This window comes from Mauremys mutica, chromosome 12 (assembly GCF_020497125.1).
Source record: "Mauremys mutica isolate MM-2020 ecotype Southern chromosome 12, ASM2049712v1, whole genome shotgun sequence".
NCBI lineage: Eukaryota > Metazoa > Chordata > Testudines > Geoemydidae > Mauremys > Mauremys mutica.
The window spans coordinates 41,926,232-41,943,967 of NC_059083.1; the positions used below are offsets into that span (position 1 = coordinate 41,926,232).

General features: G+C 52.6%; 3 protein-coding genes across 4 annotated transcripts in view; 1 reads left to right on the forward strand and 2 right to left on the reverse strand.

The window, feature by feature from the left end:
- Window positions 1-3,333, reverse strand: part of LOC123345040 (zinc finger protein 850-like) — a 22,271-nt gene extending 18,938 nt beyond the window's left edge. Inside the window, exon 1 of the mRNA XM_044981603.1 lies at window positions 3,278-3,333. The gene's annotated coding sequence lies outside the window, so the exon portion shown is untranslated. The remainder of the gene's footprint in view (window positions 1-3,277) is intronic.
- The window catches only part of LOC123345053 (zinc finger protein 883-like), a 902,586-nt gene that overhangs the window by 769,076 nt on the left and 115,774 nt on the right, over window positions 1-17,736 (reverse strand). The gene's annotated exons all lie outside the window — the stretch shown is intronic.
- Window positions 1,263-16,408, forward strand: LOC123345048 (acetylcholinesterase-like). 2 transcript variants are annotated; one of them, XM_044981637.1, is made up of 4 exons: window positions 1,263-1,420; window positions 11,166-12,675; window positions 14,161-14,324; window positions 15,522-16,406. In XM_044981637.1, the coding sequence occupies exons 2-4, from the start codon at window positions 11,174-11,176 to the stop codon at window positions 15,527-15,529; spliced, it is 1,674 nt and encodes a 557-aa protein (XP_044837572.1). In that variant the 5' UTR covers window positions 1,263-1,420; window positions 11,166-11,173; the 3' UTR covers window positions 15,530-16,406. The 2 variants fall into 2 exon arrangements, with proteins under 2 accessions (XP_044837572.1, XP_044837573.1); XM_044981638.1 differs by lacking the exon at window positions 1,263-1,420 and having other exon boundaries at window positions 11,174-12,675; window positions 15,522-16,408.

Below are 17,736 nucleotides of genomic sequence, written 5' to 3' on the forward strand. Positions count from 1 at the left end.
AATGTTTTTGCTGACTGGTAGGTTACACTATATCTATGCACAAGTACTAAATTTAATGTAATGTAAAGGCTACATTTAATTACTTATCAACAGGTTTTAATGGGTACCAACCAATGAGAATCAACCTTTCTTTAGGAAAGTAACTAAAAAGTTAAAATGCAAAGTGAGATTAAAACTGATCAGTAAAATTGAGATTTTAGTGATGTCAATTACTTTTATTTAAATCAGTCCATCCTGGAATAAAGCCACTGATTATTCCCTGGAAGGAGAGACAGAGATGGGGCAACTTCCACAGATATACATCCAGTGGGACCCATGTCAATCAGTCCTGGATTCAAGCAGCTCCAGCAGGTTTGTAAGACCATCCAAGCTGCTCCATTTCCCACAGATGTATTTCCCTTCTGAGAACTACAGACTAGAATGTAACAGACCACTTCAAGGTGGTATAGAACAACTAACTGCAGTCCTCTTAGTGCTTCAGATCACTGGGGAAGTAACATTTGTTGACACAGCTTTTCAACTTTATATAATTTATTAGGTGAATGAAATAAAGCTAAGTTGAAAAGGAAATACGCATATTAATAATAGACTAATGAAGCCCAGTTAATAACAGAATGATTCATAATAACGTGAATCAACCATTAATTATTAGCTGAATCAGATCAATATATCACACCACTCCCACGTGGACGCTGGCAATCTGGCATGGCAACAGCTCATTTAGCTATCAGCCCAGGCAATGGGATGTTTTGCCAATTAGGTCTAAGCTTGTACTCCAGCCAAAGCCTTGCTGCAGAAGGGAAGGAACCAACCCCCAAGATACAGCTAATGCGTGGATCATAATTTAAAGTGCTAGCAATGAGCTGTTTCTACCCAGATTTCATGTTTAGATGATCCCCTTATTCACTGAGTGAGCAGCATCTGACCTGACTCAGGAAGCTCAGCCACTGCGCAGAGAGAGAAAGCAAGCAGCCTCCCCTCCCTTAGCAATACACAGAGCCCTCTGATAGCAACTCTGTATTGCTGTGGGATTTTAAAAGCTGCTGTGTCCCTCCCCAGAGGTGGCTGCATTAGGGATCCCTGAGCAGCAGTGGCTGTTAACCAGCTGCCATACCCCACCTCAGAGCTACTTGCCCACCAGTTACCACAGATCTTCTCTTTCTGCAAGCCACTGGTTGTTTATCTATGTTTTCTCAGTCACCGACCCCTGCTCTGGGCTCCCCTGCAGTCTGGACCTTATCTCCTCCCCCTGCACAGGCCGAGCCCAGTGGGGTTGGTGCTCTTGGGATAAACAGTCCCCCAGTGACTGCTCCCTGGCTGTTATTCCAGCATCAGAAGACTCCTGAGGTCTCCCATTCCCCTTCAGGTTGAGCTGTGAAACAGAGAGAGCGGCCCAACTTGCAACTGGGGAACTAGGAAGGTGAGTGTTTGGTTTCCACCAGCTCTGAGACAGGCACCCTAGGTCCAAACGGTTTAAGTACATCTCAGAAGGACTGAACCTGGAACCTCTTCCCCTCCCAAAGCAATTCCCTTACACAGCCTTTCAAGCTGCTTTAAGGGCTGGGAATAGAATAGTTTCTAAATCCCAGCCCCCCTGCTCTACCCTACTAGACTCCACTCCCACCCAATAGCTGGGGCTAGAACCCAGGAATGTGGGCTCCTAGCCTCGCCACACTTCCAATCCACTACCCCACACTCCATTCCCAAAGCCAGGAATAGAACCCAGGAGTCCTGTCTCCCACTCTAACCCACTAGACTCCCCTCCCCAAGCTGTGATAGAATCCAAGAGTCCTGATTTATATTCCCCTTACCTGTAACCACAACACCAAACCGTCCTCCCCCCTCCGCCCAAAGCTGGGGCTCAAGTCACAATAAGGATACCTGAGCTGTACACCGGGAGTCAGGACTTGTGGTTTCTCTCCCTGGCTCTGGGAGGGGAGTGAGGCAGAGTGGAGTGGTTAAAGAAGTGGGGCTGGGTGTTCAGGACTCCTGGGTCCTATCCCCAGCTCTAGGCCACCACATGCCATCCAAAGGGTATGTTCATCCCCAAAGTGTATCAACCCTGCTCCCCCCCTGCATGGGTGAAGGGATTTCAGACTCCTTGGCTCATTTCTCTCTCTAGACTTGCTCATTTTCGCTGGGATGCAGGAGGGGGTGAGGGCTCCGGCTGGGGGTGCAGGTTCCAGGGTAAGGCCAGAAATGAGGAGTTCAGAAGGTGGGAGGGGGCTCCAGTCTGAGGCAGTGGGTTGGGATGTGAGAGGAGGTGAGGGCTCAGGCTGGGGGTGCTGGCTCTGGGTTGGCGCCAGGGATGGTGGATTTGAGGTGCAGGATGGGGCTCTGGGCTGAGATCAAGGGGTTCAGAGGGTAGGAGGGAGATCAAGGCTAGGGCTGGGGCTGGGCAGGGGGTTGGGTCCCAGGAGGGGGTCAAGGTGCAGGCTCCAGGTGGTGTTTACCTCAAGCAGCTCCCAGAAGCACATCCCACTCTGGCTCCTAAGTGGAGGCATGGCCAAGTGACTCTGCGCACTGCCCCATTCACAGGTGCCGCCCCCGCAGCTCCCACTGGCCATGGGTTCCTGGCCAATGAGTGCTGTGGGGGCAGCACTTGGGGCACAGGCAGCATGTGGAGCCCCCTGGCTGCCCTTATCCATAGGAGCTGGAGGGGGGGGACATGCTGCTGCTTCCCAAGAGCCATGCAGCGTGGAAGCTAGCAGGGAGCCTACAGCCCCATTGTGTGGTGCTGCCAACCAGACAGTCAACAGCCCAGTCAATGATGCTGACTGGAGCCACCAGGATCCCTTTTCAACTGGTCAAAAACAAAACACCTGGTCACCCTACGCTCCCCTGATGTGAAAGGGCCTCTCCCCTGTAGCAGGGAGCTGGGTAAAGGATGGAGCCAAGCTGTGAGTGCAGCAGAGACCTGGAGTTACTGACTGGGGGAGGGGTGTTTCTTAAAGGGGATTAGGAATAGTTAAGGGGATTCCTGCCTTAAATTCCCTCTAAGCTGCATGGCCACACAGCCATGCAGCAGCCTATTAATTGTCACACAGGCACTCAGGGCTGCAGCAGGGAGAGATGCCTCTCCTCCAGCCAAGGAGCTGACACAGCTGGGGGAGAGGTGCCCCTCCCCCTGCCCCAAGCCAGCTGCAGATGGAGAAGATGTGCCCCTCCCCCATCCCAGCCTAGCCCAGGACCTGCTGCAGATGGGGAAGAGGTGCACCTCCCATGGCCCCAACCCAGCCTAGCCCTGGACCTGCTGTGGCGGGGAAGAGGCACCTACCTCACAGCCCCAGAGCTGATGCAGCAGGGAGAGGCACCTCAGCCCCCCAGCCCAGGTGATGCTGTGGGGAGAGAGAGCTGGGGGAAGTCCTCTCTCCCCACTGTAGCCCCAGGGAGCCTGCACCCCAAGCCCCGCAGCCCCACCCCAGAGCCTGCACCCAGAGCCAGAGCCTTCATCACCTGCACCCTAACCCTCTTCCCTAGCCCTGAGCCCCTTCCCACACTCTGAATGCCTCAGCCCCACCCCCGCCACATTAATTTTGTTATGTGCACCAATATGGAGGTGAGGTGTCAAAATTCATTCTGCACATGCATGGGAAAAATTAGAGGGAGCACTGCTGAGTCCTGCCTATAGGGGCCTCTTCTCCGGGGGATGCACCAGGACTTCTAATGTAGTATCCTGAGACAGACTTGCCAAGTGTCACACATGCCGTCGGTCTGTCCCATAGGGTTGGTAAAAATCTCATACTTTCTTTGAGAGACAAGATGGGTGAGGTAATATCTCTTATTGGACCAATAAGCAGGGGTGGGGCAGGGATAGCTCACTGGTTTGTGCATTGGCCTATTAACCCCAGGGTTCTGAGCTCAACTCCTTGAGGGGGCCCCTTAGGGATCTGGGACAAAAATCTGTCTGGGGATTGGTCCTGCTTTGAGCAAGGGGTTGGACTAGTTGATCTCCTGAGCTCCCTTCCAACCCTGATATTCTATGAACTTCTGATGGGAAGAGAGCAGGGATCTCCTCCCCCCTCAGGTGGTCAACTAGCACAGTGTTGTCAATTTAGTTGTTCTCCAACTAGATCTAGTTGGAAAAAAATCCCATGTAGTTGTTGGTTGGAAATTTGAATTGAAATTGAAACATGACAACACACTTTAAAGGCATACACATGATAAACTACTTGTGTCTGAAAAAAGCATAATAGGCTTGGAAAGTATGAACACAGACAAGCTTCCTCACACAGCTGTCAGCACATTCATTTTGAGGGTGTTGGCCCACCTAATAATTTCAAATGAAGATTTCTAATCATCACCAATAAATCATCAGAGATTCAAACACTGATGTTTATTGGTGTTTTATAATATTTAAAATGTGGGGCCAGGAGTTAGTGCCAAATCCCCTTGCCCATGAGAACATACAGCCCATCCTCACCCTCACGGTCTCATCCCTCACCCCCCTGTAAAGTCAAATGCCCCCTCTAATTTCAATTCCCCCAGGAAACACAGAGAGAGACAAGCTTTTGAGCTCCACTGAACTCTTCTTCAGGGCTGGGAGAGGCCCTCACAGCTAAATGCAAATTGGAACAGATTGTTTAGCATATGCAGTTACCCCATATTGTAAGGGACCATTCAAGGTAGAGTCACCTTCTAACACCTTATAGGATAAAAAGGGGAGTTAGAGGGTTACAGATTGTTGTAATAAGCCGTAAATCCAGTGTCTGGTCAGTCCATGATTTTGAGTGTCTAGCAGAGTAATGAATTTAAGCTCCCAGGCGTGTCTTTTGAAAGTTTTGTGCAGGTTTCCTTTGAGGACTGATAGGGCACCTTGGGGAGGTAATTATTTTTTGTCAAGGTCCAAATTTCTTTGTCAAGCAAGAGAGAGTCAAGGTCCAGACTCCAGAGAAAATAATAATAAAAAACAACAATGATAATGATAATAAATAAATACAAAGATTTCAGGATGTATTTTTAAGGACCTGGTGGTCCGGATTTGGCTGCAGTCCGCCTATTAACTACCCCTGGGTCAGACACACAGTGATCGCTTTGTGACAAGGATTCACCTGCAGCTGATAATTGGGATTGACAAAGCTACAGCTACACTGCACACACCTGGTCTGAGGGAGACAGACTCCCCCACACTGTGCCCAGTAGCAGAGAGGAAATGTGCACTCAGCTGAAGAGTAAGGCACTTTAATCCTACTTCTTCTACACGATGCTCTTAATGCTCCTCTGAGCATCACAGCTTTGTTCCCCAATTCCTCCCATCCCAACTTTAGGGGAGCTATAAACTAGCACTTGCCAATTCACCCCCCTGGGTTATGTCAGCTGTCAGGTGGGAGATTCCCAGGGTTGGGACAGGGGTTCCCAGAGTTAGTCCCTGAAACAAGCACCACACTTAACAACAGCGCAACACTCTCCCCTAAGCCAGGAGCAGAGCCAGGTCAGGCTCTCCAGCAGGGGTTACACAGATTTGGCACAGCGTACAGTCAACTGGCTCTTCTCTCCCACCCACATTGTCTAGACACACACACAGACTCACTACTCCATGCCAATGCAATACCCGCCCCATGTGCACTCTGGTCTGGCTGGCGGTGAGCGCAGAACAGTGTGCTAGTTACAAGGTCTCTGCTCCAGGCTATGAGGTTATAACATTCCCCACTCTTTAGCCAGTAGCTACTAGATTTAGTGTTTGACCGGCACTTCCCCCAGCCAATTTGTGCAGAATAGCAGCTGGAGAAGAGCCAGGAAGAGGCTGTCTCGCAAGCACCGCACAAATTCACATCAAGGAGAGCTAGGAAAAGAACCCAGATCCCTACAAGAACCAAACATCCACTATTTTGCAACAACACCTTTCATCAGAAAGGGGCCACATTATCTGCTTTCCCTGCTAACACAAGGTGGCTATTTTTGTCCAGGGTAGTGTCCCCCTGGATCTCCTGGGACCAAATCAACCTGACCTATCCCAAACAAAATCTGGTTTCTGTGCTATGCTGTGCCCAACACAAGGCTAAACCCTTCTTCTTCTGCCAATATGCTCATTGGGTTAGGTGGAGCTGTATTGATACAGGGATTAGTTGCAATAAGTGGCCAGAGCTTGTCCTGGCATCACAGAAGAGCCAGGGCAGCAGTTAGAGGGATTCCCCCCCTTTTTATAATTAGGGTGATGCAGTGTCCCTATAGACACTGCCTGACTTAGACCCCCTCCTGTTGGCTGCCAGTCTTGTCAGGTTCAGGGCTGCCTCTGGCTCAGAGCAGCAGCTGTGGCTCACAGCTGGAGCCCTGAAATGTACAAGAATGTCAATTCCACTGCTGATAGCCTCCCTGCTGTGAAATTGAGCCTGTGGTGGGCTCACAGCTGCCCTCTGCCAGGTGTCAGTTAGGCACTGGAGGCTGCTCACCTCCTGGGCCTGGTGCAGGGCTCAATTTCACAGCAGTGAATTGTCAATTTCACAGCTCCAGCTGTGAGTCCTCCACTGCTGCTCTGAACAGAAGGCAGCTGGGAAATTCACTGCTGGGAGGCTCCCTGCTGTGAAATTGAGCCTGAGTCACCTGTGTGGCTGTCAGTGCCCCACAATGCTCCACTTCAGTCATGTAAGTGTTCCTGGTGAGGATGTGCACCACCAGCAGAAGGAGGGGAGTGTGACACCCAGAGACCATTGAATTACCATGGCGGCTTTCAATGGACCTAAATTAAGTTGGGCTAATTGTGTAGTGTAGACAACCCCTTAGGGTGCATGAGAGGTTTTTTTAAAAAAAACCCACAGAGTTGCAGGGCTGCTCTTCTGGCTGTGAGAGGCACCTCCCCATGGTGACACTTCACTAGGTGTGCCAGGAAGATGGAGGAATATTAAAAATGTGTTACTCCTTTCTGACACCCCTCTTGCTGACTGTTAGTGCCCACCAGATGCCCACATCTGCACTGGCATTCACACAGTGCCATGCACCATTCCTGCCCTCTTTCTGTGCATCTCTCCCAGTTTCCCTGGGGGTGGTTTAGGCTAACCAAAAGTGGTGACTCAGGGAATCCCTAGGACAAGGAGGAACAGATAGGACATCTGTTAAGTCCTTGCCAGTTTGTCTGCAGTGGGCAAAGTGGATGTGCCACTTGCTAGTTCATGTTAGCTAAATTAGGCCTATATACTGCCCCATCAGCTATGGGGAGGTGGTGGGGCTAGGAGGAATTGCCTGCTCCAGTTGGAGGCAGCAAGGGATGGAGAGTGGAGATCTGGAGTCCCTTCCTCAGATCTAATAATTGAAGATATATCTATCTCCTAGAACTGGACAGGACCTTGAAAAGTCATTGAGTCCAGCCCCCTGCCTTCACTAGCAGAACCACAAACTGATTTTTTTCCCTGATCCCTAAGTGGCCCCCTCAAGGATTGAACTCATAACCCTGGGTTTAGCAGGCAGATGTGCAAACCACTGAGCTATCCCTCCCCCCAGCTATAGGTGCACCATGTCAGGACCTGAGAGGCTGTGGAGTGGCCCTTTAATCTAGGTGAGAGGGGTCTCTGCTTAATGAGAACCCCCTCTGGAGATGATACAGCCTGAGACAATAGGTCATGGCAGAGGGTGCTCCCAATCACTCCCCTCTTCCAGTCTCGGAGTGAGAGTTAAGTGCAGAGGCACTGACTTCATCAGTTCCCGGGGTGGTGCTCAACCCCTGCTCTGCTCTGGGCCCCACCTCCACTCCACTCCACTCCTTCCCCCAGCCCCAGTCTGCCTCTTCCTGCCCCCACCTCATTCCACCCCTTCCCCTGCTTCTTCCTGCTCCCGCTCCTCCCCCCCCCCGCCTCCTGCACAGTGGGTGGCATGCGCTGGGAGGGAGTGGGAGGAGCTGATTGATGGGGCCCACCAGCGAGCCAGAGGGCTGGGGAGGGAGACGCTTATCCACGGGGCTCCTGGTGGGTGCTGAGCACCCACTATTTCTTTTTCCATGGATGCTCCAGCCCCAGAGCACCCACGGAGTCAGCGCCTATGGCTATATGCTGGGTGTGCTGGTTCCCAGGATTTAGCATAGCTCCAGCCGGCATTGCCTAGTGCTTCCTTGCAGGAATTCAGTGCGCATAGGCGCTGACTCCCTGGGTGCTCTGGGGCTGGAGCACCCACAGGGAAAAATTAGCAAGTGCTCTGCACCCACCCGCAGCTAAGCTCCCCGCCCCTCCTCTCCTCCTCCCCTGAGCGTGCTGCATCCCAGCTCCTCCGCCTACCTCCCAGCGCTTGTTGCTGCCAAACAGCTGTAGCAAGCTCAGGGAGTGAGGGGGGAGGAGGCAGGGCGGGGGCTGGTTCTCCTGCACGGCCCGTGCTGTGGCATTTTCAATGTCATAGAATTTAAGGCCGCTAGATCACCGTCGGCAACCTTTCAGAAGTGCTGTGCCGAGTCTTCATTTATTCACTCTAATTTAAGGTTTCGCGTGCCAGTAATACATTTTAACATTTTTAGACGGTCTCTCTCTCTAAGTCTATAATATATAACTAAACTATTGTTGTATGTAAAGTAAACAAGGTTTTTAAAATGTTTAAGAAGCTTCATTTAAAATTAAATTAAAGTGCAGATTTTATCAGTTTAGTGCAATGGTTCTTAACCTGGGGTGCATGCACCCCCTAGGGGTGCGAGATGCCCTTTCTAGGGGTGCAAAACGTGCAAGATTTTTTTAGACGGTAAATCATCAAAAACACAAATTAAGCATAGGCACATAAATACAACTACTTTGTTTCATCAAACCTATGTATTTATCAACATTATAAGTTTTTTAATGATTACTGTAATATAGAAACCAAGTTTTTAAGTTTTCAAGTTTTTAAGCTAATTGTAGTGTAATTTTTGTGAAGGGATGCAAGAACATATTTTGAGAACTCCAAACCGTCAGCAGGCTGAGCAGGGCCAGGGTGTAGTGTATTAAATTGCTCCCCATAGCAATGTGCTACTTATGGTGTACTACCTAGGGCTGCCAGCCCTGATGCTGTGAGTGGCAAGATAAGGGGACAGGGAACAAGAGTGGTTGGATAGGTGCGGGAGTCCCAGGGGACCTGTCGGGGGTGTGGATAGGGGTCAGGCCAGTCAGGGGACAGGGAGCAGGGGGGCTTGGATGGGGGGTGGGGTCCTGAGGGGGGCAGCTAGGGGTGCGGGGTCTCAGGAGAGGGTGTTCAGGAGACAAGGAGCGGGGGGGGGAGTTGGATGGGTGGGGCACTCTGAAGAGGACAGTCAGGGGGTGGAGGTCCTGGGAGGGGGTGGTCAGGAGACAAGGAGAAGTGGGGGTTGGATGGGTGGGGGGTTCTGAGGGGGGAAGTCAGGGAGTGGGGGTCCCGGAAGGGGGTGGTCAGGGGACAAGGAGAAGGGGGGGTTGGATGGGTCAGAGGTTATGAGGGGGGCAGTCAGGAGGCAGGAAGTGGGAGGGGGCGGATAGGGGGCAGGCTGTTTGGGGAGGCACAGCCCTCCCTACCCAGATGTACAGTATTAAATTATTCCCAATAGAAATGTGCTACTTTACGGTGCACTACTTACAGTTGCCAGTCCTGGTGCTCCGCAAATAGCACATTCCTACGGGGAGAATTTTAATATACTACACTGGTGGACAGAACCCCAGACCAGCGGCGGGATGAGCGGCTCAACCCAGTGCCGGCCTGGGGTTCCATCTGCTGGCTCCTGCCAGCCAAGGTCCCAGGCACCAGCTCCGCTCAGCCTGCTGCTGGCCTGGGGTTTCATCAGCTGGCTCCTGCCATCCAGGGTCCTGGCCACCTGCTCCGCTCAGCCTGCTGCCGGCCTGGGGTTTCATCGGCTGGCTCCTGCCATCCAGGGTCCTGGCCACCTGCTCCGCTCAGCCTGCTGCCGGCCTGGGGTTCCATCTGCTGGCTCCTGCCATCCGGGGTCCTGGCCACCTGCTCTGCTCAGCCCACTGCTGGCCTGGGGTTCCATCCACTGGCTCCTGCCATCCAGGGTCCCGGCCACCTGCTCCGCTCAGCCCACTGCCAGCCTGGGGTTCCATCCACTGGCTCCTGCCAGCCAGGGTCCTGGCCGCCGGCATCGCTCAGCCCACTGCCGGCCTGGCGTTCCATTCGCTGGCTCCTGCCATCCAGGGTCCCGGCCACCTGCTCTGCTCAGCCCACTGCCAGCCTGGGGTTCCATCCACTGGCTCCTGCCAGCCAGGGTCCTGGCCGCCGGCACCGCTCAGCCCACTGCTGGCCTGGCGTTCCATTCGCTGGCTCCTGCCATCCGGGGTCCTGGCCACCTGCTTCACTCAGCCCACTGCCGGCCTGGGGTTCCATCCGCTGGCTCCTGCCAGCCAGGGTCCCGGCCACCTGCTCCGCTCAGCCCACTGCCAGCCTGGGGTTCCATCCGCTGGCTCCTGCCTGCCGGGGTCCCGGCCACCGGCTCTGCTCAGCCCGCTGCCGGTCTGGGTTCTGTTCACCCAGGCTGGCAGAGGGTGGCGGCCAGGACCCTGGCCAGCGTACAAGTAAAAACTGGCATGCATGCCGCAGGTTGCCGACCCCTGACCCAGTCCATCCTCCTGTATATCACAGGCCACCAGCACCCTCACATCAGCTCCAACAACTAGGATGGCCAGGTGTCTGGTTTTCGACCAGAAAGTCTACTGACCGGACACCCAAGGTCTGGTTACTGCGGGCAGGGGAGGCAGGGAGGCATTGAGTTATCACCTGCGCCAGCCCCTACTCAGCCAGGGCTGCCTCCTACCTGCGTCCAGTGGCTGCAGCTCCCTGCCCTGGCTCTGCAGGCGAGTCCCTCCCAACCCCCACAGGAATGGGGGGAGAGGGAAAAAGCAGTGAGCAATGGAGGGAGGGGGAAAGAGGAGTGAATGGGGGGCAGGTCCTCAGAGGGAAGAGGCAGGGCAGAGGAGGTTCTAGCACTCCTGCTGGAGTGTCCAGTTTTTAAATATTACAAAGTTGACACCCTGCATAACTGCAACGAGCCCAGAGTCAAGGAGAGCCACGGGAGGCTAGACTGTTCTGTGCCACAGGCAGACAAGAGGAGGGGCTGAGGAGCAGCAGTGCTGGAGGCATGATTAAATGAGATACACCCAGATGATCCAGGCATGCGATGGGGCAACGTGTCCATCCTATGTCATTCTGACCCCACACCACCAGCCAGGCTTTATGTCTCCCACCTGGTACTGGCCCAACAAATAACTCCCTGTGGGTGGTTCTTCCCCTTCCAGCTTCTGCCATGCTGGCACTCCTCCCTGCGCTGCCCTGCCTGCTGCTGCTCCTCTCCCTGCTAGGCCCTGGCTCTGCCTCCGATGATGGCACTGTGGTGCTCACCAGCAGTGGTCCCGTCCGGGGCAAGCACCTCTTATTCGGCTCCAGCAGAGTCACCGCCTTCCTGGGCATCCCCTATGCCAAGCCCCCCATGGGACCCTTGCGCTTCAAGAAGCCAGTTCCCCACAAGCCTTGGAGGCACGTCCTGGAGGCCACCAGCTACGGCAACTCCTGCCCGCAGCAAGTGTTTTCTGGTTACCCTGGCAGTGCCATGTGGCTGCCTACCACACCGCTGTCAGAGGACTGCCTCTTCCTGAACCTCTGGGTACCCCGGCCCCAGCCCCCCGCTCTGGTCCCCATCCTCGTCTGGATCCACAGCGGGGGATTCTTCCTCGGCACAGCCTCCCTTGACGTCTATGATGGGCGCTTCTTAGCCGCCGCTGAGAGCGTCATCGTGGCCTCCATGAACTACCGGCTGGGGGCGCTGGGCTTCCTCTCGCTACCACCAGCCGCCCCAGGAAACGCCGGCCTGTGGGACCAGCGCCTGGCACTGCGCTGGCTGCAGAAGAATGCAGCCACTTTTGGTGGGGACCCAGCACGGATGATGCTATTTGGCCAGAGCGCTGGTGGTGCCTCGGTTGCCTTCCACCTCCTCTCACCAGGGAGCCGGCACCTCTTTGCCCGGGCTGCGTTGCAGAGCGGAGTCGCCAATGCACCTTGGGCTTTGCTGAGCGCAAAGGAAGCCAGGGAGAGAGCCCGGGCACTCGGCCGACTGATGGGCTGTGGCAAGGGCAGTGACGGTGCTGTGGTAGACTGTCTGAAGAGGAAAGATTCAGAGGAGTTTGTCCGACACGATTTCACCATCACAAGGAACAAGAGGCTGGTTGATTTCCCCTTCTTGCCCACGGTGGATGGGGATTTCCTCCCTGATGAGCCACAGCGGCTGCTGGAGGCCGGGCACATCCACATCAAACCCATCCTCACCGGCATCACTGCCAATGAAGGCTCCATGTTCCTGATGTTCGGCGCTCCCGGATTCAGCCTGGAGAATGACAGCCTGATCAGCTGGGAGGAGCTAGTGGAGGGGGTAAGGTTCATGGTGCCAGGATTGCCAAATGTCTCCATCCAGGCAGCAGCGCTGAGGTACAGCCAAGAGGGGAAGGGGCGCGGCCTGGCGCAGCACCGCTGGGCCATGAACCAAGCTGCCAGCGACTACCTCTTCTTGTGCCCCATGACTGAGCTGGCCGGGCAGCTGGCGAAGGCTGGGACCCCCGCGTATGTCTACGTCTTTGCACACCGCTCTTCCGGCTCGCTCTGGCCCCACTGGATGGGGGCGGTGCACACCACCGAGCTACTCTATCTCTTCGGGACCCTGGCATCCGAGGGGGGAGCCAACCACACACACACGGAGGCTGAGGCGGCACTCAGCCGTAGGGTGATGCGGTACTGGGCGGAGTTTGCCAGGAGTGGGTAAGGCATAACACGGCATCCTCCCCTCCCCCTCTTCATAGTTACCTGGCCCCCAATGCCCCTCCCTTGCCCTTACATATTTGCCTGTCCCTTTTTTCCTCTGTGCCCACATTCATCTGCTCCCATCACTGTCCCTCCCTGCTCTCTGACAGCACAGTCATCCTCCCAGAGGACAGCCTGGCTTCCATCCCATTAGCAACTCTGGGAACCAGTGGCCATCTTTACTAGAGTCAGCCTCAGTGCACAGTCATGAAGGCAAGAAGTGGTCTTCATAACGGACGGAATCCTGAGGTTTTGAGTCCCATAGGATAAATGGGACCTGGTATCCATTTTAACTGAGGGCATCCTATGGTTTCAACCCTACCAAGTCCAATGGAAGACGGTGGCTATTTGACTAAGGGGAATCTTGTCACTTCAGCCCCATTGAGAGCAGGAGAGGGTGGCCATATTGAAAAGACACTGGCTCCTGAGTGGCTCTGGACCATAAGCAATGTTAAAAAATAAGGATGCCCTTGGTCCAAGATGCTAGCCAAAATTTGGGCCTTGCTGAGTTGTTTATGGTAGGAGGAAAAGTTGACTGTATGAGTTAGGGTGACCAGATATCCTGATTTTATAGGGACAGTCCCAATTTTGGGGTCTTTTTCTTATATAAGCTCCTATTACCCCCCACCTCATCCCAATTTTTCACACTTGCTGTCTCGTCACCCTAGTATGAGTTGGGTATTTCTTTAGTGGAATCCTGTTGATTTACAAAGCACGTGTGCAAAGTCCTGGTGTCTGAACACAGCAGGAACAGATAGCAGAGTTTCCTCTTTCACAATATCCAAGTGTGCATCTCCAGCCAGTTCTGTGCCTCAAGAAGCTCAGACTCTGCTCCCTCTCAGGGCCATGCTACCAGCCTCTTCTCTGGCTTTTTGGTCCTGTCTGCTTCTGACATACTCTGATCCACCAATTAATACCCCAGCCCCTGAGTTTGCAATCAGTCCAAAGGAAACCCCTCTTATTCGCCCAGTGTTAGTGCTCAATTCAGGTTTTCATATGTGGTCCAGTGCCTTCAGCGGTGGCTTCTGTTGTTTCAGCTATCTCTAAACAAAAGGACATTTAATCGCTTCCTTGCTTAACTTGAATGAAAGGTGGCTAGCATACACACCAACTTCACTGAGGTCTGTGAATGCCATAGATCAGACACATGCTAGCATGCCCTCAGCATAACAACAACACTGTGTGTGTGTGTGTGTGTGTGTGTGTGTGTGTGTGTGTGTGTGTGTGTGTGTGTGTGTGTGTGTGTGTGTGTGTGTGTGTGTGTGTGTGTGTGTGTGTGTGTGTGTGTGTGTGTGTGTGTGTGTGACACACACACACACTCTCTCTCTCTCTCTCTCGTCTGGGGATAAATTGCCCCACATCCCCCTGTGTTTGAGACACCTAGCAGCTAAGGTACATTTCCTTTCCTCTCTCCTGACCTGGCTGGCTAAATTCTTGCCCTAGGAGTCCCACAGGGACAGACAGGAGCAAGGGGCACTGGCCCCTCTACAACAACACAGAGAAAAACTTCTTCCATATCAGCAAGAATGAGTCTCAGGTCAAAAGGCCATTGCCCACACGGCACTGCAGCTTCTGGGCACGTCTTGAGAGGATCTCTGGACCCAAGGGTAAGCGATGGTGCAGGGAAGGGGAAAGGCATCAGCCTTACTCACTCCACCAGGGGAGAAGGAACTCTGAGCTGCATGGTGAGAAGCTCTGAGGGCCAGGAGGGATGGGATAGGCAGGCCATAAGGACAATTAAGAGTTGTGGAAGAATAAAATGCAGTCACTTCTTGGGGAGGGAGGGGGTGGGTATAGCAGCTGTTTAGCAGCCACCCAGCCAACATTGTACAGCTGTTTGGGATAAGAGGTGATGGGGAATCTCCTATTCAGCTGAAAACACCGGGAGGGGAGGAGGGAGAGCTTAGAGGGCAGAATGCAATCTACAGCTGGTCAAACAAAAGGTCAGGAAAAATAATCAACTTTTGTGGGAATTTTTTTAATTAAGTTTTTACTTTTCCAAAATTGTTTGACATGTAGTATTTCAGGGAGGAAAATCCTCAATTTTTTGAAACATTTTTTTGGGGAAAAATTCCATTTTGAAATAATATGTTTGCCCACATTTTGACCATTTCTCCCTCTTTCCGAGGTGTGTGTGTGTTTGGTGGGGAAATAGCCTTTTTAATTTGCCTATTTTAAATGCCCTACAGAAGAATTTTTTTAAAAAATCCAATTTAAAATACAGAATCACAATACTATTTGAAGTCTAAATGAAAATGTGTTTAGTTTTGAAATGGTGATTCATAATTACACAGATGAAAGTTGTCATGTGGTTTCACTTAGGACAGAGGTTCTCAACCTTTTTCTTTCTGACCCCTCCCTCCCCCTCCCACCACTATAAAAACTCCATGGCCCAGCTATGCCACAACAATTGTTTTTCTGCATATAAAAGCCAGGACCGGCTTTGGGGGTAGCAAGCAGGGCAGTTGCCCAGGGCTCCACACCACAGGGGGCCCCTGTGAAGCTAAGTTGCTCAGGCTTTGGCTTCAGCCCTGGGTAGTGGGACTTGGTGCCCCGGGCTCCAGTCCCGTGTGGCAGGACTTTACCTTTCTGCCCTGGGCCCTAGTGAGTCTAATGCTGGCCATGCTTTGTGGACCCCTGAAACCTGCTTGTGGCCCCCTAGGGGCCCCTGGACCCCTGATTGAGAACCACTGGTTTAGGAAATCCCCATAGAAAGGTTAAAGTTTTGAAAGCTTTTGTTTGTTTCTTTTCCTCCCGAATGGGGAAAATCCCATTTTTCTGACTGGCTGTAATGGAATCAATAGAGCTGTGATATGCCCTGACGAATGGGAAAGTGACAGAGGATCTCTGCTCATCCTGACTGGTTTCATGGCCCCTGTGAAACGGGAACTACGGCAGCACAGCACCCTCTTACACCAGTGGCTTCCGCATGGCCTCCGAGAGGAGAACACCCCCATCCAGTCGTCGTCCATCCCACCATCCAGCACCACTTGGCCTTTTCTCTCCCATCCATGTACTTTGCAGATCCAGGCCCCACCTTGCTTCTATTCACAGCCCTTTGCTGCTATTAGCAAGCTTGCTTTGTGTTGTGCAGGCCAACAGATCCCCAGGTCCTAGGGGGTGAATGGAGACCAGAACAAATAAATTCTCACATGGGAGGAATCTCACTGTCCGGCCGAGGGAAGGAATCTTGCAGCAGGACAGAGGATGACAGCACCACCCCCACATCTGTCTATTCTCAGATGCCCCCAAATTCATGCTCTGCAGACCTCATTGCTAGGTACATCTGGAGAGCACCCTGCCCTCTCAGCTCCCAAACCACCTGCTTCTGTCAAAGAGAGTTATTACTGCTCCCTTTGGGGGTGCAGTAATAACTCTCTTATCCTCTCTATGGGGCCCACGATCACCCGCACTGGGCCAGGCTCTCATATGTCCCACAGTGCTTCCACTCCTGGGCTCCAGCCCCAAGAGGGGTCAAATCCTTTCTCACATTACGATTCAGCAAATTGCACCCCAGAGAACTGCCATCCATCCCCCATCCACCACACACACCTCTGGGGTCATGATCCCCCCCCCCACCCACCCACGCACGCACGCACGCACGCACACTCTGCTGCTGATTGGTTCATTAACAAGGACCATGGCCAACCATCCAAAGCTTTCTGCTCAATCCCAAGTGGATTAAAGAATTTTCACCTGGAACTACTATCCTTCCATGTGAGCTCTTTTCTAGTTCGGGGTGGGGTGAAGATACGGGGGCACACAAGGGTGGGGGAAGCCGGGATACACGCTGCTGCTGGGGTTTGACTGGGCAAGTTACAGAGCCTGGAGAGTGCTCAAAACAGGAACAATCTGGATCCACTCCCATCAAGAGCTGGGAGCAGACGCCAGGTGTCCTGATTCTCAGCTACCTCTGCTCTAAACACTAGACACCACTGTCCTCCCAGAGCTGGGAGCAGAACACAGGAGTCCTGACTCCCAGGCCCCACTGCTCTAACTACTAGACACCACTCCTCTCCCAGAGCTGGTGATAGCACCCAGGAGTCCTGACTCCCAGCCCTCCCACTCTAACCACTAGATCCCTCTCCCCCAGCCAGACGTGATTGTGGGATCTCAGTGCAAGCCTTAAAAGGCTCTTTGTTCTCAAATTGCCTGTGCTGTAAACATGAAAAAATAAGCTGGTCATACACAGGGCTTTTGTGTGTGACACACACTGTGATTTGACCAAATTCAATTAGCCAGCCTGTGGCAAAGCCAGGGAATGAGACCTCGATGGGGAGCCTTCTGACCATTTGTTTTTAAACAAAGCAATCTTCCTAGAATGGAGCAGAATGAGAAAAGGTTAGTAATGTTTGTATGTATTTACTGACTACATTCCCATAATTGCTTCTGATCAATTATGGCCATGCCCAAGTAGATCAATACCGTCTGTGCTGTTATGGGTATATGGATGTATTATGGCAGCAATCACCAGGGGGCACTAGAGCACAATCTTAAACGTTCTTTTTCTCAGGGTCTGGGCACTGTTCAGTTTTTGAAGATGTTGTTAATTTTGCAATGCTGATGCTGTTTGGGGAGCTGTGGCTGTGGCAAACAGCAAGGGAATTTAGAGTTAAGTCAAGTTTTGGGGCAGAGGTGCTTCTCGCAAACTAGGAATTAGTGTGGGGCTGAGATTTTTAAAAGGCAGGTTTGCCTGCATCCCATTGATGACCACCTCTGTTCAAGGACAGGTGGGTATAGTGTAAATATACAACTCACAATAGAACATACCCTGACTCTGCACCATCGATTTCACCTTCAAAGCAACTGACCTGCAAGGCTCTGACATCTGCTACCACTTGGCAAAGGGGGCTACAGTATAGTCAATAAATAAGATAGCTATTATCACTATTTATGTCAATATTTAGCTTCTGTTCAGCCACAGCTTCAAATGAATGTTGCAGGTCTGGAAATCAGGATCAAGGTGTGTCAATCTGGGGACTCAAGAAGAGTGGCACCCTGAAATAACCATACCTTCTG

Excerpts from the sequence above, each read along its gene's own strand:
- LOC123345048 (XM_044981637.1), top strand. The coding sequence starts at position 11,174 with ATGCTGGCACTCCTCCCTGCGCTGCCCTGCCTGCTGCTGCTCCTCTCC. Across the intron at positions 12,676-14,160 it reads GCGGAGTTTGCCAGGAGTGG|GAGTCCCACAGGGACAGACA; the intron begins GTAAGGCATAAC and ends TTCTTGCCCTAG.